At 36.4% G+C, this 25537-nt stretch overlaps 1 protein-coding gene across 2 annotated transcripts in view; it reads right to left on the bottom strand.

The window, feature by feature from the left end:
• Positions 1 to 809: 809 nt before the first annotated feature.
• Positions 810 to 25537, bottom strand: part of LOC149579476 (PLC-like phosphodiesterases superfamily protein) — a 42950-nt gene continuing 18222 nt past the window's right edge. For both annotated transcript variants that reach the window (XM_089833022.1, XM_089833027.1), the window contains exons 4-8: positions 2535 to 2633; positions 2072 to 2375; positions 1734 to 1957; positions 1328 to 1414; positions 810 to 1208 (exon numbers count right to left, since the gene is read on the bottom strand). In XM_089833022.1, coding sequence (XP_089689148.1) covers positions 1158 to 1208; positions 1328 to 1414; positions 1734 to 1957; positions 2072 to 2375; positions 2535 to 2633 — 765 coding nt within the window. In that variant the 3' untranslated portion in view covers positions 810 to 1157. The remainder of the gene's footprint in view (positions 1209 to 1327; positions 1415 to 1733; positions 1958 to 2071; positions 2376 to 2534; positions 2634 to 25537) is intronic.

Raw genomic sequence — 25537 nt, 5'->3', positions numbered from 1 at the left:
TAGTACTGGGATGGGTGACCTTTAGGGAAGTCTTGATGCTTCACCTCTGCATCACCTCCATCCAATTAATGCTAAGTGTTCCATCCATTCCCATGAGAGATGGGTTCATGTGAACCACTACTCATGAAACATGAGTCAATGAGTTTGACTCAAAAAATACACAGTTGAACCCTAATAGCAATATCACAATTTGATTGTATTAGTTAGTACATGTGCCAAGACTCCAATCCACAACAGTTGTAATCAAACCTCAACACTTTATATACCTCACTTAGTTGTTTAATTAGCACATTTATTGTTATTCAATTATCAACCCGTCTTTGAATTTAATCTAGGTTAATTGTTTCATGGTGGCTGCATTTATTAACTAGCCTAGATTAGGTCCATTTTTTAATATAGTGAAACTTGTTTTAATAACAACAATTAATTAATCTAAAATTTTCATGATGTAAAAGACTCATTTGGACATGTAAGCAAATATATTATTAAATAATTTAAGTTCGCTCTCACTTTCTTTGTGACATAAAGGCCGAATCGTTCTACAACTAGTTTACATTTTGTCATTCATACTATTAAGTCCTCAACTTTTTTTTGTATTGTAGAAAATATGAATTCTACGCCATTTAGATACTTACAACATGGACTTTACCATTAAACCAAGTGCCTTTTGAGAAATAATTTACCCAAAATCATCTCTCTTTCTGTGAATAATTTACCTAATCACACCCCTCCCTCCCTCTCTGCCAGAAAAAATCTACACACCAATAGGTTTCATTACTCCAAAAAGTTCAAAAAGAAAAAGAAAAACAAACACAAAACGTTCCTTTCATTAGGTGTAAGAGGTATGAGTGAGAAATGCCCACACCTTTGAGCACTAGGACTATCAACTCCATTAACCAAATATTAAAGAGAGAAGTTCTTGATGGGGAATTTATTTTGAAGATATATCCAATTTTCCTTCTTTGCAATATCTTTCAGGTTTGTAAGAAGTTTCAGTCACATTTTCTTGTAGATTTCTCTTGAAACAATCATGCAGCTTCAAAGACTACTGCAAATTATATTCTCGATGCTTAACTAAATGACTTAATATAGAGAAGAGTCTGATATTCTACGCAAGGAGGACATCAATATTCATATTTGTGGGAGATTATACCAGCTCACAAATGCACCTCCAAGGACTGATTGCATGCTTGAGGTGTGGCTCCAGACTGCAAAATAAGAATAGCAGAACAAACTTATTACGACACCGAGTTTAGAGTCAATGTGCAACTACCATAAATATCTCATTGATAATTCAAAACAGAATTTAAACCAATCTTCAGCTTACCTGGCAAGCACGAATATCATTACAGTTACAAATTAGGCCCCCATTCAGAGTATCAACATCTTGAAATGCCCCTCCACCATCACTTCTCTGATCAGAGCACAAATAGTTAACAATTACAGATTTTTGGGAGGAATTACATCTCTTATGAATTAGGCATCTAAAGTTGACATCTAGTTGTAGTCTTTCCCACTAAAGACATTTAATTTCCTCAAGCATCTTGGCAATAGTTACAAAGCAACCAGACCCCTTAAAGTAACAGTGACTTTTTTATTTAGAATTTTTCACCCTCTGACCTCTTTACCCATTGGCTTCATTGGGAACATGCATTGAATTATAATACAAAAATATTTTTAAAATTCTAAATGAAAACACCCATTAATGCCTTCAATTCTTAATAAAAACATACCTTGTAAAAATCAACTGCTAGAAAGTTTGCCCATCTATTTCCAGCAGCAGCATAGCAAGTTTTTATCATTTCAGAGAGTGGGTCCGAATTGTCCACACAAGAAAGCAGCTTTACTGGAATTGATCGGAAAAAATTTTCTAAAACAAGTGACTTAGAGAGATCATTTAAAGATGATGATTCTGCACGATTAGGACAGGATCCTGCATGCATTCCACCATCCCCATCTGCAACCATACAAAAATCAGCCAGTGCTATGGATAACCATGCTAGGTTATAAATGCAAACTCCAGGAAGTTAATCTCCAAAGAAAATCTAACGTGCATAGAAAACCATCTTACATTGATTCTCCACAATATAATTCCATTCATATGCTATCCCTTCACTTTGCTCCTTTGAGGATATTGATGTAAATACAAGCAAACGTTGGTTATTGGCTACCATGTCACTGACAAGAGGCCAATCTCCACCATTTTTAGGCATTTTTGACAGTGGAAACCAATATTTCATTAATCCAGCTGCTGTAAATACATTTGTCAGCCCACTGGGAGCATGAACATAATCTTCTAGAATAAGAGTGACAATTTCAGAAGGATTTGCGGACAAGAACGCTTCAATCTCTTTCAGGGTATCAATTGCTGGGCCCTGAAGTTCACAATGCCATAGAATGCCAACTCTCAAAAAAGGCACTATACAGGGTTATTCTATATTCAATTCGAAGCACGGGAACTTTTCAGTTGTACTGTTTAGTAAATAAAAGACAGACAGACAGACATTCAACGAAAGCATCTTAGCCAGACATACAAATGCTGTAGCATCATAGCACTGGCCACCAGTTGAGTGACAAAGCCATACATCTCCTTTGAAGTCATATGTGTCAAGCATAAAACCCCTTACCCCATTCTGTAATTAGAGAACTGAATGGTTAGAAAAGCATAAAAGGAAGTATTTAAAAGAAAAATATATATCTAGCTTTCTCCCACTAGAAACAATATTTACTAGAGACAATACAGGAATGACAACATAAAGGAATAATAAGTAAAATTGCCAATGTTGATATTTCCAATTGCTTTTAAGGAAATCTAGTGGAAAGGAAACAATGCAAAAGCATCTTTGGTTGACAGGAAATCCTCATTATAAAATGAATATATAAATGCTAATATTTTCGTGAATTTGAGTCATTTATTTTTTGAAGAGAGTTTCAAATTTAAAGAAAAAAAAGCAGACAGGTAGGCAGTGGTAAGGTGGAGAGGGTCGCAAGAAGACAAGAGGCCAGGAATGGAATGGACACACTGTGTTGTAAATAAAGAAGAGAAGCAGGGGAGCTAAAAAGCTTTCATTCTGATTAATTAGATTAGCATTTCAGAAAAGAAAAGAAAAAAGGGTCTGTAAGTTGGTTTGGAAAGGACAATTCACAGATCTGCAGAGCAGATATTAAAGATAATAAATGCTATTGCATTAGATTGCTTTATATGAAGCACATGTAAACAGTCTATCCTTATTAAAAGGGTCTGCCCCAAGCATTTGTGAAGGTTCGTAATATTTCGAAAACCTTATCTTCCAGTGATTTCCAGAAACTCAATTAGCCTCGTTTTCTTGTGGGGATACTGGTCTTATGGTTGGGTTTTTCTTTCCTTCCTTAATTATTTAAGCTGTGGGATTTCATATTGGTACAGCATGCCCACATCAGATGGTATCAAAACCAAGTTTTCAGCTGTTGCAAGTTGAAGAGAGAAGAAAGAGTTAGCTCTCCATTTCATATAGGAGGGTGAAAAACAAGACGTAAGAGGAAAATGACCATCTCTTCTCTTTAGGAGAAATTTTCAAATTTGGAAAAAGCCAAGCAGGCAGCTAGGCAGCACTGAGGTGGAGATAAATGCAAAAAGATAAGAGGGCAAAGATTGGAAGGGATGGAGGCTGTGTTGGAAAATAATGTAAGAGAAAGGGAAGCTAAAAACTCATTCTGATTTATTAGATAAGCACTTCAGCAAAAAAGATTAAAAAGTCTGTAAATTGGTTTGGAAAGGGGAATCAAAGAATTTGCACAAAGATAATTCAAATCTATTCTGTTGGATTGCTCTGTGTGAAGCATATGTAAACAATCAACTCTTACTAAAAGAACTAACCCGAAGTGTCTGTGAAAGTCCATGATGTTTTAACTTTAAAATACTTTATGTTATCTTAATTTCCAAGAAACTTGATTGATTTGTTGCTCTTGTGCAGATAATGGTGTTATGGTTGGGTTTTACATGTCTTAATTGATTATTTTGTGTTCTTGGATTATACTGGTACAAGATCGACTGGGTTGGTTGTCATTTCAGTTGGGCCACCCCAGGCGCTGTATCAGGCAACCCCTTGTTATTAAAGCTATAGAATGTCCAAAGCATCAAGTTTTATCACTTCGAAACAAGAACAAGATAAGCATAGCTTCAATGAATTATATCCAAAAATGGTTACAAATTATAGAATATAAACCTATGTACTTTAAGATGCATCTTGCCCTCTACTGGAAACATTTTGGAAATGCAAGGACAAATCAAAAACACCCCCCAACCTTCTCCAGATTGTTGAAAAAAACTAGAATTTCTCTCCGGAATTTAAATTTTTTAAAGGAGATGCTCAACACCAAAGGATGGCTATTTGTCCGCTAGAGCCCAACTAAAAAGATAAACTCTTTTTGTTTTAAGTTGAAACACAAAAATGATAGATAGTCCACTAGATTTCTCAATTCTTGAAAATTTATGGGATACGATGTGCAAGCGCCAGTTCCTAGGGTATGGGTTGGCAAGTTCTGCCTTTCAAGAATCCAGGAGCTATTCAAGCTCATACTCCTACTTGTCCCTCCTAGTTTGGTATATTGTACGTCCATGTCACATGCTCTACACAATGTTGCTTCTGGTTTGAATGAAGTGCAGTTCTTTGGGCTAAGGTCAAATTATGTGGATTGTTTGACAACTAGGAGTACATATCATTCCCTTCATTTCTTTCATGCAACTACTACTGCCATCAAAGTTCAAAACATTTTGGCCTCTAAAAAGGTGATTTGGTTCATATGCATGGAAGAACATCAAGAACAATTCCACTTCTTACCATCTTATATACAACATCCTCTTTTATTGCATATATGCTTGTAGATCCTTATGACTTAAATGGGGCCTGCACCTCTCAAAGTGTTCATGTCTAGAATGCTGTATCTAAGCATTTTCTGTGCCCTTAGCTTGATTTTATTATAGGCTAAGCATGGCCATTTCTGGTGACATTGGCTCATTCAATCTCAAGCGGTAAACAGGTCTTATTTCATAATATCTGAATACATGCAGACTCGCTATTTATTTGAATTGCAGAGTCCCCAACAATTTGTGGTTGGAAGTTGCAGCTTTAGGATATTTTGTTGTAATTTTTAAATAATATACATGTACATTGATAAGAAAAGTGATGAAATTTTGTTAATTTGCGTGTCGACTCTCATAGGGAATCTCAGTTCAACTTTAATGTTAGGTGATCAAGTTCTGGAATGTACATGTCGAATGCTTTATTGTACAGGTACTAGAAATTTGTTATATTTTTATAAGAATCTTATTTTTAAATCATCATCACCAAAAAATGGCCCCCTAAAAATACTGTCCCAAAAAATGCATCCGCCATGTATGCCGCCAACTCCACCCTTGAAATTTGGTGTCATAGAAGGATACATTTTCGAAGGAAACAAATAATCAATAGAACCTTCCAGAATCCCAAGCTAACACCAACTTTAACATGCACTGTTTCTAATACAAAAAGCCTCCAAGGCCAATAAGCAGATAATGGTTACCCAACTGGATATATAGCTCTTGACTAAAAGTACCATTCCAAGGACTTCACCAGCTCCCTTCTGATCCTTCAAGCACCTGACACTGCTGCATTTATGTATCAGCACAGTTAATAGGAAAGACATTAAATTTAAAATATATTTTGGAATTGGAGGAACCTCGGCATAGTTAATGGGATCCTTTCAAAGGAAATTATGACAAGCTTTTGAAATGGCTGAGCTTGATGCAAAGATGGTTTTAGAACCTGCTCATCTCATCAATAAAAGATTTATTGAGCTTGAGTGACTTTTCCAAATTAGATGGGGATGAAGAAGTCCTAGCTTCTAAAACCCCCAAGTTTTAGAGGAAGCCCTAGGAAGGTTTCAAAGGGATATCTCAGGATCTCCAATTATAAGTCTGATATATGCCATACAAGACAATGCCCCATTATATCAGTTCACATCCCTCGTGGAGATAAATTTTCTCTAGGGTTCAAAGCCATCGTCAAGGGCCTTAACAATTCTAATAAATTTCATGTAATGTCCTCTTTTTATTGGCCATCAATTTATTATGTGTTGATAGCCCATTTTGTCTCGGTCTTGTGGGCTAATCAGAACACTGCAGGGATTGGAGGGCGAATTGACCTGAGTAATTCCAGTTTCACGCCAACCAGAGTTGTTTCTGTGGGGTTTCAAGATACTTACTATTTATAGTAAGTCAGTAGACCTCGGTATTCTTAGCATTTCAGTGTTGGACTAGAAGTGTCTTGTCGAGACCTTTCCAACGAGCTATCACACTTGATAATCTGAGTCCATCTGATCAGTAATTTGTAATGCCTGAAGATTCAATGCTCTATTAATAAAGCAACTATTAAACTTAAGTTCATTTTATTAGATGTCACGTTATTATTTTATAAGAGGATATTTTTGAGGGAAATAAAGAAACAGAGAAAGAAATGAGAAGAGTCACTAGGTTGTGCTTAAAATAAGAAAGAGGGCTCATTTGCATTATGCTTAAATTATGTTTTGATTTCTTCTCTTGGAGAATTTGGAAGCTCATCTTTCATCCAATTTGAGGACAAAAACCCATGAGCTTAGAGGCAGTGGACAGAAACCCGTTGTCTACTTGAAATATCACACAAGTATCTCACTTGTGCTTAAACTCTTTATTTCATATTATCCAATCTAACTGCAGTTTTCTATGTTTATGATTGGATCTTGTTATTGTAATACTTGAGATTGAAATGCAACGATATTTCTAAGACTATTTTATCAGGGTGTTTTGTGGCATTTTGTTGGATAATTTGAAAACCAATTGCATGAAATTATTTGTTTAAATTTTTGTGATACATTTTAAGAAATTTGGGGGAAAATATTCATTGGAGATATTACAGTGGTAGTAGAGTTGGTTTTCTTGCCAACTTGTGAGGTTTCAGATATTTCAAAAGTGCAACTTGATTTCCTAGAAGGGCTGATATAATTGTTGTGGAAATTTTATTGAAGTATTCTCTCCTCCAGCTTCATAAAATTGAGCAATGAGAATAAAGACTATTTTTTGCAAAACTTTAGTGGCGTGAACTTCATTGAGGATTAAAATATGTCTTCTACAGCATAAGAAAAAATAGTCATCTATTATATAATTGTGCAGGTTCCATGCAGATTTTATTATTGGTGATGAATATTTTCATTCAGTTTATATTTGCGGTCAAATATTTTGAGCCTATTAACAGACTACTCCAAAGTTTGTGTTTGAGACTATGAATTATGTTGTGAGAAGCGGACCTGTAATTTGATGGCTGTATTGACCATTTTTCCACTTGACATGCTGAAACTTTGTTGGACTGTAGAGATTGGCAACTTAAATTTTTATAAAACCATCAATAGTATACTTAAATTTGGTTTTGATAAAAAGGAAAAAAGAGGGCGTTGGCCCATGGTACAATGAGAGAACAAGCCCAAAGGGTAGACACTAGATACAGCTAATAGCACATTAATGGCACCTAGTGACCAATATCAAGAAAAAACAGCATCTTAGGTCTTCCTGTGTCAAAAACAAAGGTTCGGATGCGACTAAAACACCAACCATAGTCAGCATTGTCAAAGATCGTCATGGGACAAGCCCCCACAAAAGCTGCAAGCTTTAGCCTAAAACAATAAAAAAAGACTCGGGTGAGCCCTTTAAAACTACCAACAAACACCCAGCCACAAGATGAAAAGACACAAACAGGGGGAGGCAAAATCATTCCCAAAAGACCCAGCACCCAAACTCAGGCAGCAAATAGTCTATCCCCCTTTCTCTATCAAAACCAAATGTCCAAAAACATCTAGACCACCAGTTCAAGCCAACATTCTCAAAGATCTTCCAACCCGCGGCAAACTCCCTTCCCACCTCTATAGCGAAAGGATCTACCTCAATAGAAGTAGGGAGTAGAAACGCGATACCAAGGCCTAGGAAGTGACAATTCCAGCCATCAAAACCATAATCAATGGTACCCCAACTACCCTCTCCTTCAATTGGGATAACCTTCACCTCCCAAATCACAAACCTGAACTCCGCCTTGATAGGAGACAACTCCATCATCAAAGAAGCCATGATGGGAGCAAACAAAAAACCCCAAGCCCACCTCCTAAGAGTAAACACCTTTTTCATAGCCCTGTGACAAACGTAAATGGCAGAATACTTTCTTATTAATTAGAGATCAAAATGATCTATATATACAAAGAGGAGAGTCAAATAGAATAGAAACATTCTATTCTAGACTACACCTAAATATTAGAAACATTCTAATATTTACAGAGATATAATAAAATACAATAGTGAGCATTAAAAAGAAACATAAAGATTATTTTAATAACCCCCCTTAATGCTCAATCTATTTACTACACCAATAGATCCCCTGAATTTAACAAACTTGTCAGGACCAAGAGGTTTTGTGAAAATATCTGCTGATTGCTCTGAGGTAGGGACATAGAGTAATTGAATAGATCCATCTTCTACTAATTGTCGGATGTAATGGCAATGAAGCTCTATGTGCTTGGTTCGTTCATGAAACACTGGGTTCTTGGCAAGTTTGAGTACTCCCTGATTGTCTGAAAACAAAGAATTCGGACCTGCTTGAGGAATATGCATATCTGCAAGCATCTGACAGAGCCAAACTACTTCACAAGCTTCCTTGACAGCTCCTCTATATTCTGCTTTTGTAGAGGAGAGTGCATGTGCCTGTTGCTTCTTACTGGTCCAAGTAACTGCTGCAAATCCGATACTGAACACATAGCCAGAAGTAGATTTCCTGTCATCAACTGAGCCGGCCCAATCGAAATCAGTGAATCCACTGAGCTAAGGGGTAGTGCTCCTTGTGTAAAGAAGACCATAATCTAAAGTACCATGTACATAGCGTAACACACGTTTTGCTGCAATCCAATGATCAGTCTTGGGGTTCATCATGAACCGTGAGATGCAGCTAACTGCAAAACTAAGATCAGGTCTAGTATTAGTAAGGTAGATGAGAATACCTACTAGCTACCTGAAGAGTGTTTCATCTACAGGAGGAGAATCAGATTGTGCGAACAATTTCAAACCAGTCTCCATAGGAGTGGAGGCAGGTTTGCAATCCTGCATTCGAAACTTGTCAAGCAATTTCTAGCATACTTGGACTGAGACAAAAAAATACTGTTGTCAATCTGCCAAACCTCAATACATAAACAATAATGAAGCAATCCGAGATCTATCATATCAAAAGTTCTACATAGATCTTGTTTGATTTCTAAAATCAAATGTTTTGAACTCCCAATAATGATCAAATCATCCACATAGACAACAAGAAAAAGAATATCATTACCAGAGTGTTTAATATACAGATTACTGTCTAACGGCCTATGCTAAAATCCCTGAGCAACCAAGTACTAATCAATCTTTATCTACCAAGCCCTAGGGGCCTGTTTAAGACCATAGAGGGCCTTTTGGAGTCTACATACTTTTGGTTCTGAACCGGCAACCTTGAAACCTAGGGGCTGCGTCATGTAGACTTCTTCCTATAATTCACCATTGAGAAAAGCACTCTTCACATCCATCTGATGAACTTTCCAACCATATTGAGCTGCAATGGCAAGAAGAATGCAAATAGTGCTCATCTTGGCTGTCAGAGCAAAGGTATCCTCATAGTCAATGCCTTCAGGCTGGGTGAATCCTCGAGCAACAAGTCTGGCTTTGTATTTGTCCAAGGTACCATCTGCATGGTACTTGACCTTATAGACCCATTTACAGCTAATAGGTTTCTTCCCAGGAGGGAGATCTGAAAGAACCCAGGTGTGGTTCTTTTGAAGACTCTGAAGCTCAGCATCCATTGCCTGTTCCCATTCTGGAATTCCTTTGGCCTCTACATATCTCTGGGGTTCAGGGATACTGTGGATGTTGGCCATAAGAGCAATATTAACCGTGTTGTGCTGAATGCTCTTATTTCTAGAGGTTCTACCTTCAATGAGTTCATTAGGACGAAGATCACTAATCGTTTGAGCCCACCATTTTGGCCGAAGAGTCGAGGAGTCAATATCAGATGTTGTTGGAATAGCTGGATGAGGGGTAAGAGCAGGAGCAATATTATCTGGGAGTGGCTAAGGTGGTGTATCAGTAGCATCAGATGACTCATATAAAATAGAAGAACCCAAGTTAGAGATTGTTGAAGACTAAATCTCAGAATGCGGTGGGGAGGCAGAGAGCGAAAATGGTCTGAGTTCCTCATCAAACACAACATCACGACTGAAGATTAAATGATCAGTATTTACAGCAATCAGTCTGTAGGCCTTATGTGTGTGACTGTATCCTATAAACATGAGTTTCTAGCTTTTGGAATCCAACTTAGTGCGTTTGGCATCAGGAATCCATACATATGCTAGAGAGCCAAAAACTTTCAAATGGTTGATCCTAGGTTTGCGACCAGACCAAGCTTCCTCAGGAGTCTTATGGTTAACTGCAAGGGTGGGTGACCGGTTAAGAAGGTAGACAGTTGTGGATACTGCTTCTACCCAATATTTTTTGGGAACATTTTTATGTTCTAGCATAGCCCTAGCCATTTCTGTGATGGTACGGTTTCGACCCTCTACAACACCGTTTTGCTAAGGGGTGTGAGGTGTGGTGAACTGACGTCTAATGCCATGAGTAGTACAGAAGGCAGAGAAAGCAGAAGAATAGAATTCCCCCTCATTATCGGTCCTAAGAGTATGGATGGAGGAACCAAACTCTTTTTCTACTAGAGCTTTAAACTGCTGAAATACAGGAAAAGCATCTAATTTTTGCTTAAGAAAATACACCCAGATTTTGCGACTAAAATCATCCACAAAGAGTAAGAAATAAATGTTCCCAGTAACAAAAGGAGTATTCATAGGATCACATATATTAGCGTGGACCAGCTGGATTACTTTAGATGCCCGCCATGATTCACCATCCTTAAATGGTGTCCTATGTTGCTTCCCTGCTTGGCAAGCTCCACAAACGCGATGGTTCTAGGTCTGGATATCAGGTCGGCCATGGACTAAATTATCTCGAGCAAGTTGTGCTAGATATTGAATGTTCAGGTGATCGTATCACTGATGCCAAAGGCTACTGAGAGCAGATGATTTGGCGATGAAGGCACACTCAAGGGAATTGCTTGAATCTACAAGCCTATAAATACCATGATCCTCAAGACCGACAGCAAGTGTAGTGCAAGAAACACGATCAATAATCGAACACTTATTTCCACTGAAAACAACATCCAACTGAGGGGAGTGCTTTATAATCTGACTAACAGAGAAAAGATTATGTTTCATGCCAAGAACATAACATACATTGAGGAACATGAGTCTTTTTCCTTCGGACTGAATCTGAACATTGCCCTTGCCGACAATATTGTATTCTTCGCCACCTCCAAAGATTACTAAGTCAGAATAGGGAGTGAATTCAACAGCACAATCACGCCTACGAGTGAAATGTCGAGAGGCATCGGAATCTATGTACCAAGCAGAAGATTTCACATGATCTGTAGGTATGCTGGCCATAAAGGCATGGTAGATAGATTCTTTTTGCTCTGAGTGTTGGGCAGCAATGGCTTGCCTTTTAATTGACTCTGACGTCTGATGTTGCTGATACAAATGCTCATAATATGCGAATATCTCAAATGGCACAATCTTCGAGGTGAAAAAATGAAAGATCGAGAAAAATTGGAGTACACAGGCGAGAGCTCGAAAAACCCAAAAATAATACGCTGTCGAAATCCAAATCCACTGGCTCAAAAATTGAGGCACAAAAATCGAGGCACCCACAAAAAATCTGATGAAGACCCATTTGAGATCTCAAAAAACCCACCAAGAATTTGAAAACAAAAAAAAATTCCAACCCCAAAAATTAAGGTTTTGAAAAAAAAGCCCTGGCTGAAAAAAGCTTGAAAAAACTCAGATTTCTTGATACTAATGGTGGATTTTTTGCAAGGAGAGCACAAACGATGAAGAATGGAGACAAAACGAACTGATCCTTGACCCTACAATCGCGATTTTTCTGTCAAATGAGCTTGAAAATATACAAACACGAGCTGCTTCAGACACGTGTGATTTGGACGTGATTTGCAGAAAAAATCACGAGCTTTCCTAAGGATACAGGCACGGATTTTTCAAACCAGTAGGTTATGGAAAATATACGGATGCAAGTTGCTTCAGACGCACGTGATTGGTCCACGATTTGCAGAAACCCTAGCCAGGTTCTTGGTGAAATCTCATAAATAATTTCGAAAAAACGTAACAAATAATTTCAACATAAATTATAAATTTTTCGAAAAAATTTGAAGCACTGGCTCTGATACCATGTTACAAACGTAAATGGAAAAATACTTTCTTATTAATCAGAGATCAAAATGATCTATATATACAAAGAGGAGAGTCGAATAAAATAGAAACATTCTATTCTAGACTACACCTAAATATTAGAAATATTCTAATATTTACAGAGATACAATAAAATACAATAGTGAGCATTAAAAAGAAAAATAAAGATTATTTTAATAAACCCAAGAGCACAGGAAAGCCTTCTGAACTAGGAACAATCTGCCTAGTAAAGGGGGAAACCAAGCCTAAGACATAGGCTCAAAGGCAAATACCCACCCATCAAACAAAATCAAAACCCATCCTCAGCAGAAAGTTGGGTATCTCCATATAAGTAGACCACTCATCCTAAATGCACAACCTAAAGCAACCAGTCCTAGTAGAATCAGCCCAAGAGGGCTTCAGCCCAACCCAAAAGAGTGAAAATCATATACCTCAAAAGGGCAATGCAACTACATTTGCAAAGATCCATAAACTCAACATAGCATCAGAGCCAAGCTGCAAATGAAACAGCAGAAATATATATTTTTATGAAACTTTTAAACTAGCCCCAATGAAGTGATTGAACTTTGCGGATATCAATGAAAGCCTAAAGCATGGCTAGAAATATAAACAAATAAAGGATTTAAGAACATAAGTGATTCATGTCCCCAATTTCATTGAGAGGATTCATTCAAACATCAATTGTATAGTATACACATCAAAGCACGAATCAAGGGATTACCTATGTGGAGAGACACTCTATGGATTACACCCACCGCCTACGAAGTGAAAGTAAACAACTCTAAACTCGGAACAAGACACATAGAACGGAGTACACATAAAGAAAGCAAGAAGAACTAACCGAGATCAATGAATATAACTAGTATAGTTACATACTTACCGAGTGACCAAATGGAATCCACATAAGGATTACAAGCATGTCATGATCTGACACATTGTCATCCACATTACATGGGTATGAGATCGTAATTCATGATAAGACGTATACGAGAGAAGTAGCAAGGTACCAACTGTTGGGGACACACCCATAATTAAGGTTGTTCTCAAGTAAAAAGAGGGCATCTCTCCTCTTTTAATGCTCCAAGCTTCTCTGCCAAAATCTCCGCAATATCTTGTGCAAGAGCAAGCAAACTATATTGTCTGTGGCTGAGGTTTTACATTACACTTCTTATGGGAGAATGAGCATTGCCACTAACAAGGAAGACATTTTCAAAACCCATCAAACTCTTTGTCATTAGACCCATTAAGCTCAACAAAAGAAATAATTTCCGCCACCATGGAGAGTTTATAGATTTCGAAGGATACAAGTCGACCCCCAAAGAATTACTTGACTAAGTTACCATACGCATGGGGGAAGACAAAAGTGAGCAATACACAAGACTGATGTGGAATGATATTGAAAAGAGCCTACACCTACTTCACTTATTTAAATTCTTATCAAAAGCATGCATGTCGGAATCGATACTTTAAGGAGAAGGACGATAGAGCTCGTTGAGTCAAGGAAGATGAAAACTACTCATATAAAAAGAGCCAAGGTGTACTCAAAAGAAGGTAAGGTACTTGCACATGAGAGGTGTCAAGTTCAAGGTGCCCCTACAAGACTTAATCATCGATTCTATAAGGTAAAACTAATGAGACATATTATGTTCTCTCTTTCACATTCATATATATATCTGTGTGTGTGAGAGAGATTTTTGTAAAGAATAATAATTATTAGTAATTCATATTGTTAAGGAGAATATATATTTAAATTATATGTTTATCTATCTTATATTGGATTGATGAAAAATTATTATTCTTCAGAATTATATTAGTCTCTCTCTCCTATTTTATTATAGAATTATAAGAGATATTTACCTTGATCTTTTCCAAGAGTGTTCTTGCAAGAAAAATACAGAGATTTGGATTCGAAGGGAGTCTAAAAGTCTGTGTGCAATGGGCATGCCCCCTATGTACATCGTGAGGAAGTGACCACTTTCGAATGATCATCACTTGTATTTGTAGAAGTTATTGAAAGTTGACAATCTTTCAATAACTTAATCTATTATGATGGATATCTTACGATGCCTATGCAGATCATGATAGATTATACTTTGCATGGTGGATGTTTATATGGTATGCATTATGAGAATGCAAGTGCACGTACCTTATTAACATTTAAGCACCTAGTGAGTGTCAAATGACTTGACATTCACGAATGTCAAAAAAGTTGGCATTCATATTCAAAGTCAAATGAGTTGACTTTAAAATGTCAAATGAGATGACATTTGCCAAATGAGTTGGCATTCAATAGACTAGGAAGTCAAATGAGTTGATATTCCAAAACCATTTTTTACATTGAGGTAATATATTGTTCAAATTCTTGTTTATCCTCCCCAGCTAAGAGGGAATGTTAATGTTTGGTAGCTTCAATCAGTTAAACCTACGAGACCAATATAAATATACATATATATTACATATATAAGTGTGATATATATATATGAATATGAATATTAATATATGAGATATTGTATATATTTGTTATTTTATGTATTGTAATGGATAGACATGTCTCCTCGGGAGACATGTCTCTCCATGTGTCATTTACAATACATATAAGAGGAGATTGATGCATTCGAAAAGCATATATCTCAAAAGGGCAATGCAACTACATTTGCAGCAATCCATAAACTCAACATATGGACAGCTATGCAACTGCTGAGGAAGAGAACCAGGGGAATAAGTTGAAACCGAAGCAAAAGGAAGAAGATAATAAATAAGAAGAAGCTAAGGAGGAGAGGGGAGGAGACAAAGAAGTAGAATGTAAAGTAGGAGAAGAAACAAATAAGATGAAGATGAAAAAAATCATGAAGAAAAGGAAGATGAAGAGAAGCAGAAGAGGAAAAAAAGAAGGAGAAAAAGAAAAAAGAAAAGGAGAAGAAAAAGAAGAAGTGGATTAAGAGGAGGAGATCGAAAGAAAAATGACCACATGAAGAAGGGACAGATGAAGCACATAGCTCACATGAGAGAAATGCTCAACACTTATTGTATGTAAGTGTTGGTCAAAGAGATGAAGCACTGAAATAAATCTTGAGTCAGTTCACTTTCTACATTGATGGTTCACGCTCAGTCTTAAGGCTTGCAAAATGATCAGAACAATATGAACTGTTGCCTTTTCTCAAACAGTCACCTCAGTTGTTCATCGAAATTGCAGCCTTCGAATCGCAGTTGAAATGTGGGGTCCGTCCGAATGCAGTAGTGATTGACCATGAAAATATGAGGCAGTAGAAATCATTTAGTTACAGCTGGACGATTGTAGGTAGATAGGATCGGATCAATAAATAGTGGAGTTTCCTGTACCGAACTATTCGATGAGAACATATTGGGCGAATTTTATAATCTTGTATATGGAAGAGTAGATGGTGTGAGTATCCATTGAGTTTCATTATTTATTATTTCTTTTATGTGCTCCCCATTATTTATCTTTAATTTGAGATTAGGTAATTGGTTTAAAGTGTATTTTCATTGAAATTGCAGCGTTCGAATCGCAGTTGAAATGTGGGGTCCATTGGAATGCAATAGTGATTGACCATGAAAATATGAGGCAGTAGAAATCATTTAGTTACAGCTGGACAATTGTAGGTAGATAGGATCAGATGGATAAATAGTGGAGTTTCCTGTACCGAACTATTCGATGAGAACATATTGGGCGAATTTTATAATCTTGTATATGGAAGAGTAGATGGTGTGAGTATCCATTGAGTTTCATTATTTATTATTTCTTTTATGTGCTCCCCATTATTTATCTTTAATTTGAGATTAGGTAATTGGTTTAAAGTGTAATTTTTGTTTATGATCTGTTTAATTTAGATGAACTAATTGTAATGGAAATTTTGTTTAAAGAGGTGTTTAATTAATATTAGCTAATTTTTAAATAAGAGATTTAAGCTTTTGGCAAAATTGTGTATATTTACACATTGAATAAAATATAAAAAATAATTGTTGATAAAATTACTGCTCCATTGGATAAGCTCCAAAATCTGAAAGTCACCACATGGTTGTTCAGATGAGACTGCAATTTTGTAGAATCCATCTTCTGAATTTGAACAGAGAGCTAGAGTTAGGTTGAGTTTATGATTGGGATTATGTTTAGTATTATAGTTTTAAATGCTTCTGATAAAGTTTAAGGTTAAGATTTTTGATAATGAAGCATTATTATCTTGCCCACAAACATCACTGACCAATGATCTTATTAATTGTACAAATATATTTAAAATAAAATCAATTTTTTTCCCAATGATCTTATTAATAGCACAAATATATTAAAGAGAAAACTAATTTTTTTCTCTAATTGACCATCAATATCACTTCGGCATACCCATTGCACCTTCAAGTGGGATTTCTATTGTAATGATTTCCAATTTAAACAAAATGTGGGCCCCCACTCCTTATTGGCTTCTTATTTGAATTTTGGTGGAGGACTAATCTTTGAAGGTTTGTGGCTACCATGTTTAATGAAATATAAGAAAAATTATTATGGTGCAATATGTTTTGCATTGGCCTTGGTGAAATTTTGTATTAGGTTTGATCGTTAAATGTTTCATGTAATTGTCGTATGACTTTTTGGAAAAGGTTATATTATAATTTGGTTTACCGTAAGTTGAGAAAAGCTTCTGAAATTCCAGACTATACTTTGGAAAATTAATATTTTTATTTTTGCAAAGGAAACCCAATATATTTATAAAAAAAAAGTTGTATTATCTAATATTTGGGCTCAACTATAGCTCAAAACCCAAATTTGATTTAATACGAACATCCCAGGCTGAGCTTTAAACCAGAGAAATGTCTATAGGGGTCAGAATATTGATCGCCTAGTATTGAGGAGTTAATTGCTGGAGCTTGCAAATATAGAAAGTTATCCTAAAAAATCATGTCATAGGAGTGAAATAACATCAAACTCCTGGGATTTTATTGGTCACTGGAAGAGTGAATGGGGAATTTGACAGAGTTTGTCGTGGTCAAAGTCTTGGCACAGAGTTTGCATTAATCTCTATGTTGTGAAAACATGTTCCTTATTCCATCTTGAATGGTCCTGTGTGGAACAGAATGCTTTAAAAACATTTGATTTTGAAGGCTGATTTAAGAATGGAAGCTGTGTGCTTTGTTGGTCAAGCACCGGAGAACGGTCGGAAAACCTTTTGGAAGCTTTTTACAAGTCATATTTCAACATTTGATGCAAACTACTCAGTTAGCATTCATCAATTTTTACAATGTTATGAATTTCTAAACATATTCATTTTAATTGGAGAAGCATTTTGTGTAACAGGACTCAAGATTCAGGAATTTTATTTTTTAGCTATTTGTAATTTTGTATGTCGCAATTGAAGGAGGAGTGAACATAAATTCTGTCATAAAAAAGTCACTATTGGTGAATGCGAAATACTGGCTGGGCACTGTCATTATTCAAGGCTCTGCGATATTTTTTTGAAACTCAATGCACTCACCGGGTATGTGACTGGGTCATCTCATCAAGCTAAAGATCAATCACTATTATCATTGAAATATTGGGGCTAGTGTTTTGAATCTGAGAATTTGTCAATATTTAAAAACATTTACCATAGCTCTATTCCTAAGTCTGTAATAGCAACCTTCTTAATTCAAATTTCTCAGAGGATTCCTATATCGGATTCAACTCAAGGATTGACAAGGAAAAAACTGATGATAGTTTCATTCCCAATCCAGTTAACTGTGAATTATAAATTTTGAGCAGGAGTACACAGATTAATTAACAAAGGAAGCCTGTATAATAATTAACCTTGGCTTTGGCCTGTTACCCATAAAAAAAAGTTAAATTAACAAAGGAAGCCTGCAAAGTGTTTGACTAAATGCCTTGTGATTTTTTATGAGAATTGGGACCATAACTTGCTGAACAAAAGGGAAGGGACTGTTGGAATTTCCTCTTTTGTTAAAAGTTTCAACATTCACCTACAGAGACAAGTAGTATCTAGCTATAGGAAAGATGCATGGTTTGGAAAAATTCTTGAAGGATCTTGGTCAAGCCCAGTGATAGTTGACCCAGAATTTACAGCAAGGAATGAAGTACTTAACATGGTAGATGAATATGATATGCTTCTTACAAATGTTTAGAAAATTTACTTTCATTGATTACATCGACTTTCATATGAGGCTGCAGCACAAGACATTGATGGCAAAGAAACAGTACCATAAGTTGGCTCATGATCTTCTTGCACAAGGAGTTTGCAAAGAGCTGTATGAAGAGCTTTCAGCAGTCAATAATTAGCCTACAGGTGGACAAAATTTCAAACAAGACATGGAAAGCAAGACTGAAAAGGAGACAGTGAATGAAGAAAGATCTACTCCATTGGCTATAGGTTATCAGGAAAAAGAAAAATCACCAACTACCAGTGATTTGCAGTCTTCACATGATCATGGGAAAGATGTCAATAATTGCACAGGTTTATTGATAGGTAGCTTGGAGGTTGAATTATCCTATGAGGCTGCTGACAGCAGTGCACTTGATGGCTATGTTAATAGGCCACATGAAGGAGCGTATCAATCAGCCAATGATGGTGACTCTACATCTTATGTGACTACTAACACTTATTTTGGTCCAGGTTTAACATTACCTACTTATGGTGTGAATTCTTTTTGTGATGAATTTATTTTTGACCATAGCGCTGCCTCTGTTCCCTATACATAGTTGGACGTGGAAAATGACATTCCTCACATTGATGTGTGATGTAATGTACTCAACTACCTCATGTGTACCCGATTGCTCACATACACCTACTAGTTCACCTAATTAGGAGAGTCCAGTGAAAGTATCTGAAAATAAAATTATTGCAGTTGCTTTTTGATGACATATATGGAATGATAGAAAACACCTTTGGAAGGAACAGTTGGAGGGGAAACAAAAGAGACTCAAAGAGGAATTTTCACATCTTCTTTCAGATCGTGATCATCTCCTTGATCTTGCATGGATTTATCTAGAAGCATTGACAAAGAAGGAAGAACATGTAGAGACATGTACTAATGAGCTCAAGAATGCTAAGGACACCCTAGAGGTGTTGAAACTAGAGCCCAGAGATCTATGAAAATAATCAAACATAATAAAGAGACAAAACTAGAAAAGAGAACACTAGAAATATCCTAGGAAAACCCTTCGAGAATGAAGGGAAAAACCCAGCCACACAACAAAATATATCTTTATTGATAATAAAAGTTCAAGTGTACAATGCTTATCACTTGATGCGAATATATAACAATAGAAGAGACTCCATATTCTAACCGAAGATCTCTTGAGTTTCTCATAACTCCTATAATTAAATATGACTCTTTGAATATTCATGCCTCAATGCATGCGAATGACACATGCCATTTACATTTATAATATTACAAATTAAACTTTAAGTGTCCTTTTCAGCTGAAGATGACAATAACGATAATAACGTTCATATTTCCAAAGATAAAGATCTCTATCGCAGCTACCATCTTCAACACTCCCTCTTAGCTAGAGAGAGATCTTTAGCTAAACAATCACACAAGACTGCAACCAAAATGATAATGATGAAATCTTATCCCATATATCCTATAAAATTCATGAATAACAATCAATCACATTCATTGAATCACTCAACATGAAACCTTGTAACATTTAATCTCATTCATGGAATCTCTCAACATGAAAAACCTGTAACAATCACTCAACATGAAAAGATTTGCAAAACTCGCAGCTAAGCCTTTGTTCACGAACTCTCTCAACATGAACTGTCATGGAATCTCTCAACATGACATCAACTCCCATCACGGAATCTCTCAACGTGATGACATCATGGACTCTCTCAACATGATGTTCACTATCGCATGGTGAAAGAGTTATCATAGCTGATCTTACAATCTCATTTATTCACACAAGAATAGAAACATGCATAAAACAAGACTTAGTTCCATTTAAGTCTCAAATTTTACAGATATCACAAACATCACAATCATAAATGAGAATAAAAGGGATTCCATAAACACTCCCTCTTACCTATGAAGCCTCCCTCTGAAGCACAAGCTCCCTCCAAGCTTTGTATTTGAATGCAATAATATATCTTTGAAAATATCTCCATCTCAACCTATTGTTTTTTTCTAGTTGCATTCTCTGCAACCATGAGAGATAAAAGATCAATCACTATTTATAATCAACATTTATAAATACTGAATGGTAACCACTCTAGTTTTTTACTATAATAGAACTTAATAAAAACCATAAGCAATTCATGTAATACTTACCTCTACAACCTATACCCATATAGAGTTTACACATATCAAGATCAAGTTCACTCATTATCATAGCCCTTTTTCTTCTTCTGTTCTAAATCTCTACTATCGGGAATAAGCCGATACAAGACTCTTTCTCACTTTTAATTTTGAACAATATAAAATTTGCTCCTCTAACCAAACTGCATGCTCTGTTTGATTCAGATATCTAGTTCTCAAAAACTGCTTTATGAAAACCTACTTAACGTTTCTTCCAAATTTTCTCCCGTATTCCCTCCATTGTGCTTTCTAAGCATGGGAAGGTTATATATGCCCACAAGCAGAAGATTCACACTAACAACAACTGCAACAATCATTTTAAGAGTCAATCTGTTACAAACCCTAGAAACATTACAACACCCGATATTATGTTCTTCAGTATCCTTGCCTCTGGCTACCCCATCGCTATTCTGTTTCCCCATTGCTTTGCGTTCAGAGTTACCACTACTCATGTGAGGGCCAAGCCCCCACGAGGTCATGCTCTGGCTTGAAGTTGAGAAAAAAAGCCTCCAGTTACAATTCCTTTCTGGGTATAAAAAAATCACAAGACCAAACACCCAATGCCGAAAAATTTGCCACAAGAGACTCTTCACGAGCACCCACTTCAAATCATTTAGAACATGCGAGGGCTTCGAGATTGATGCTTCCATCTCAGTCCCATGCTTAGCACTCGAAAAATGACACAAACAATAAACACAAATAAATCTTCTCAAGAAGAAAATAACGAAAGAAGCTAGGGACAACAGAACACGACATGCAAAAATTCCCAGAAACCGATCGTGATTATCATGAACACATTTAATGTATGATGAGGAGACACGACAAAGAGGAGACAATAGCATATCGACATTACAATTGAAATACCACACGTGAACTTAATGGACGGTGATACCATAATAGGCAATTACGAAGATGAAAAAGTTCTCAATAAAAATAAATAAACTGACGTAACATGATCCCTTATGATTAAAAATTGAAGACCTATGAAAAAAGACAAACCCAGCGGTAACAAAAGACAAAATAAATCAAACCGATCACGATAATATCTTGAAACATGAACAAACTACGATAAATACATTTTGTGTTTAAATAAAAATAGTGTCGAGATGGCAACACCAACGAAATCACATGATCTAGATAGCGACAATTTTTTTATCGAAACCAAGACTACTACAACGAGTTTAGTACCAAAATCTCGAAGCTGCAAAAGACCGTGGTATAAATAACATGGAACCTGTGCATGATTCCTCTCTAGATAACCAAATATTAGAAGCTTAGATATATCCAAAGATTAGATGCTGTTAGAACTAAAGCCAAAAGTCAACTGCACAAAAGTTAATGAAGGTGAAGCAGTACAAAACATTCAAACAAAAATATCATGAGATTCATTCAGAAATAAATTTTTAAAAAATCAGGATCATCACAAATAGACAATCTATAGAAAATTTAACACTTCTATATGGATGATAACCTGGCTCTGATACCATGTTGAAACTAGAGCCCAGAGATCTATGAAAATAATCAAACATAATAAAGAGACAAAACTAGAAAAGAGAACACCAGAAATATCCTAGGAAAACCCTTCGAGAATGAAGGGAAAAACCCAGCCACACAACAAAATATATCTTTATTGATAATAAAAGTTCAAGTGTACAATGCTTATCACTTGATGCAAATATATAACAATAGAAGAGACTCTTCATATTCTAACCGAAGATCTCTTGAGTTTCTCATAACTCCTATAATTAAATATGAATCTTCGAATATTCATGCCTCAATGCATGTGAATGACACATGTCATTTACATTTATAATATTACAAATTAAACTTTTAAGTGTCCTTCTCAACTGAAGATGACAATAACGATAATAACGTTCATATTTCCAGAGATAAAGATCTCTATCGCAGCTACCATCTTCAACAAGAGGATAGCTTATTGACACTTTAGATAGCTGAAAATCAGATTGTTGAGCTTAATCAGAAATTAAAGTTGTCACGTTCTACTTTGGTACAACATTGAGATGTGATAGTTAAGGTGGTTGCTTGATGATAGCATGTGGATTGATCGGATGAGTATGATTGATCTATGTTCGGGAGGCAGATTGCGGTTAGTGATGAACCATTGCCTCAGGTTGGTGTTCTTTATCACAACTATAGAGTGAGAAGTTCTCATCATCTTTCGTTTGATCCACACATCGACTTGATGATGCACAGGTATGAATTGGCTCAAGATTGTATCATCCATTGTGGAATGGACAATTCCAATCTTCAGAAGATAGGACTAGAGGCTACAAGTATTTGACTTAGATGATTGTGAGAGATTATTTGCAGGGATATCAATCAGTTTTCCATTATACTAATATTTATCTGAGAGGATTGGTTACTTCTATATCACAAAGAGTTCATACCAAGTACATTGTTATAGGGTGATTATGGTGCTAGTAGTTGCAAGCTGAATTACTTGCAGAGTCATCACATTCATGGGAGTCTAGCAGAGGTAGGATAGAGTTGTGGGGTTGCAGATACCTTCAATTATTTGTATCTCCTCATAGTTGATGTATGTGAGAGCAGTTTGCTTTGAGACCCAAGTGATGACAAGGTTTGCATTGTAGTTCGGGTGGGTTCCATTGATTAGATATAGATCAAGTGTTGTGTGATATTGTGGATATGAATACTTTTCACATCTTACTTGGTAGACCTCGGCAATATGATTGTAGGGCAGTGACTGATTGTGTCAAGAATGTATTTACTATTGAGAAGGGCGGTAGGAAGTTTTTACTGATTCCTTTGCAGAATGCAAAGCTCGGTAGGACGAACCTGAGTTTTGGTAGGCGAGTTGAGTTGAAGGATTCTCAAAGGGTTAGAGATGAGCATGGTAAACAGACATGTGACACACCAAAGACCCATGTGAAGATGACAGTTGTAGGAAAGAAGTTGCAGAAGTGGAACAAAGGCAAGAGTGCACAAGTTAATAATGTGGAGGACATGTATGTGAAGAACCAGTTCGTGGTCTCTGTGTTGAATCCTGCAAGATGTTCTTTCATCTATTAAGAACATCTTTTTGCACCTGAGGTGTTTGATGGAGGAGCATTAGGCTTGGATTTTGTGGACCTTAAGTTTTGTGTGGTTAGGATAATGTTCAAGGCATATTGGTGGACCTTGTCTTATGTGTGCATAAGGATTGGAGTGATCGTATTGGTGTTAGAGCTCTTTTGGTGGTTGTTGGTAACATGTTCCTATTTCTTGGGCAAACTTTGGAGATTGTTTCCGCAAGCTTCAATCAATGGGAGTTGGCTTATGCAATCTTAGATCTAGATCATTGGATGGCATGTGGGCCTATGGCGAAGGCCGCTTAATATTCTTTTAACTTATGAGTTAATTATGCATTGTAAACTTGGGGCTTGTCCTAAGTGTTATGCACTCTGCCAAGCCAACTTGTGACTTGAGTATGAATTAAATGTGTTTTTATTTCAATGTAACTCACTAGGCCGACCTGTGACTTGGTTTAGTATAAGTAGAAGGTCTTGTGATGTCTAAAGTCATTCATTCATGATGGAGTTGAGCAAGAGTTTCTGAGAGGAGCAAAATTTAGCAGAGCTAATAACAGAGTGTGGGCTTAGGAAACAAGAAGATTGTTGGGTGACTTGTGAGATCAAGTTCAAATCTTTCTTGGAGTTTCTACTAGATTGTTGTGTTGTTGCAACTCTAGGCTAGGTAGGAGTTATTTGGATCTTGTGAGATCTTGTAGAACTGCTAATGTAATTTCTTTGTATTTGGCCATAACCAAGAAGGCCTTACAATCTGACATATAGCATGTAATCAATTATTTGATGAATGAAGAGTTCAGTTATCTATCAAATCTTGTATTCTGTGGTGCATTTTAGTTGTGTAGTTATTGTTAGGGGCTAGGTTATCTCCTTTGGAGGTACACCTACCTTGCACTGCATCATGTGGTATCAGAGGGAAAGTTTGATTTGGTTGGTGACTGTTAAGGATTTCTTGCAAAGGGTTTATGAAGATCTTGGAAAATGTCTCCAAGAAGATTGGACCCTAGCGCAATTGCAGATCTCTATATGTTGTGGAAACAAAGATTTCAGAGAACATTAGATTAGATTTCAGATCTGAGATGGAGTTGATGAAGAATAATATGGTCACTGAGATCATGAGATCTATAGTTGGTGTACTGAGGAAGTAGGTACGGAAGATGGTTAAGAGGAAGCAGCTGAAGACTTTGAGGTTGTTGGATCTAGTGGAGAAGATAGAACTAATCGTATGGAGAGACCTGTGAAAGGCAGAACTAGTTGATTGGATAGATCTTAAGTTCAGTTGAAGCTGAAGCACAATATGGATGTTTCTAATTTCTCATGTACTTTGAATCCCGAGGATCTAATTGATTGGATTGGTGATTTGGAAGACTACTTTGAGTTAGAAGATATTGGCACAAACTAAGCTGAAAGGACATGTTGCTTTATGGTGGAAAGAATTGCAAAGCGATAGAAGATTGCTAGGTGGAGGTTGATGGTAACAAAATTGAAGGCTAAGTTCATTCTTGTTGATTATAAACTTGAGTTGTTTAAAAGATTGCAGAATCTGAAATAGAAGGATATGACTATGAAGGATTACACCAAGGAGTTCTATGAGTGAAGAATTCAATCTTGATATAGAGAATTTTTTAAGGAAAAGGTGGCTAGATATATTAATGGTTTGAGATTCAATATTCAAGATGAGATTGGCATGCTAAAGATCGATTCAATTGAGGATTCTTATTAGTATGCTCTGAGGGCAAAAGATAAGTTGAAGAGAAGACATCAAGGTAATTCCCAAGGGAAGGAGAAGCACGAACACTCAGTGAAGAACAAATAGA

The sequence above is a fragment of the Cupressus sempervirens genome, chromosome 1, assembly GCF_028749045.1.
Source record: "Cupressus sempervirens isolate cs-2001-9-10 chromosome 1, ASM2874904v1, whole genome shotgun sequence".
NCBI lineage: Eukaryota > Viridiplantae > Streptophyta > Pinopsida > Cupressales > Cupressaceae > Cupressus > Cupressus sempervirens.
The sequence above is the reverse complement of the archived record's forward strand: the minus strand, read 5'-3'. Positions and strand labels throughout refer to the sequence as shown.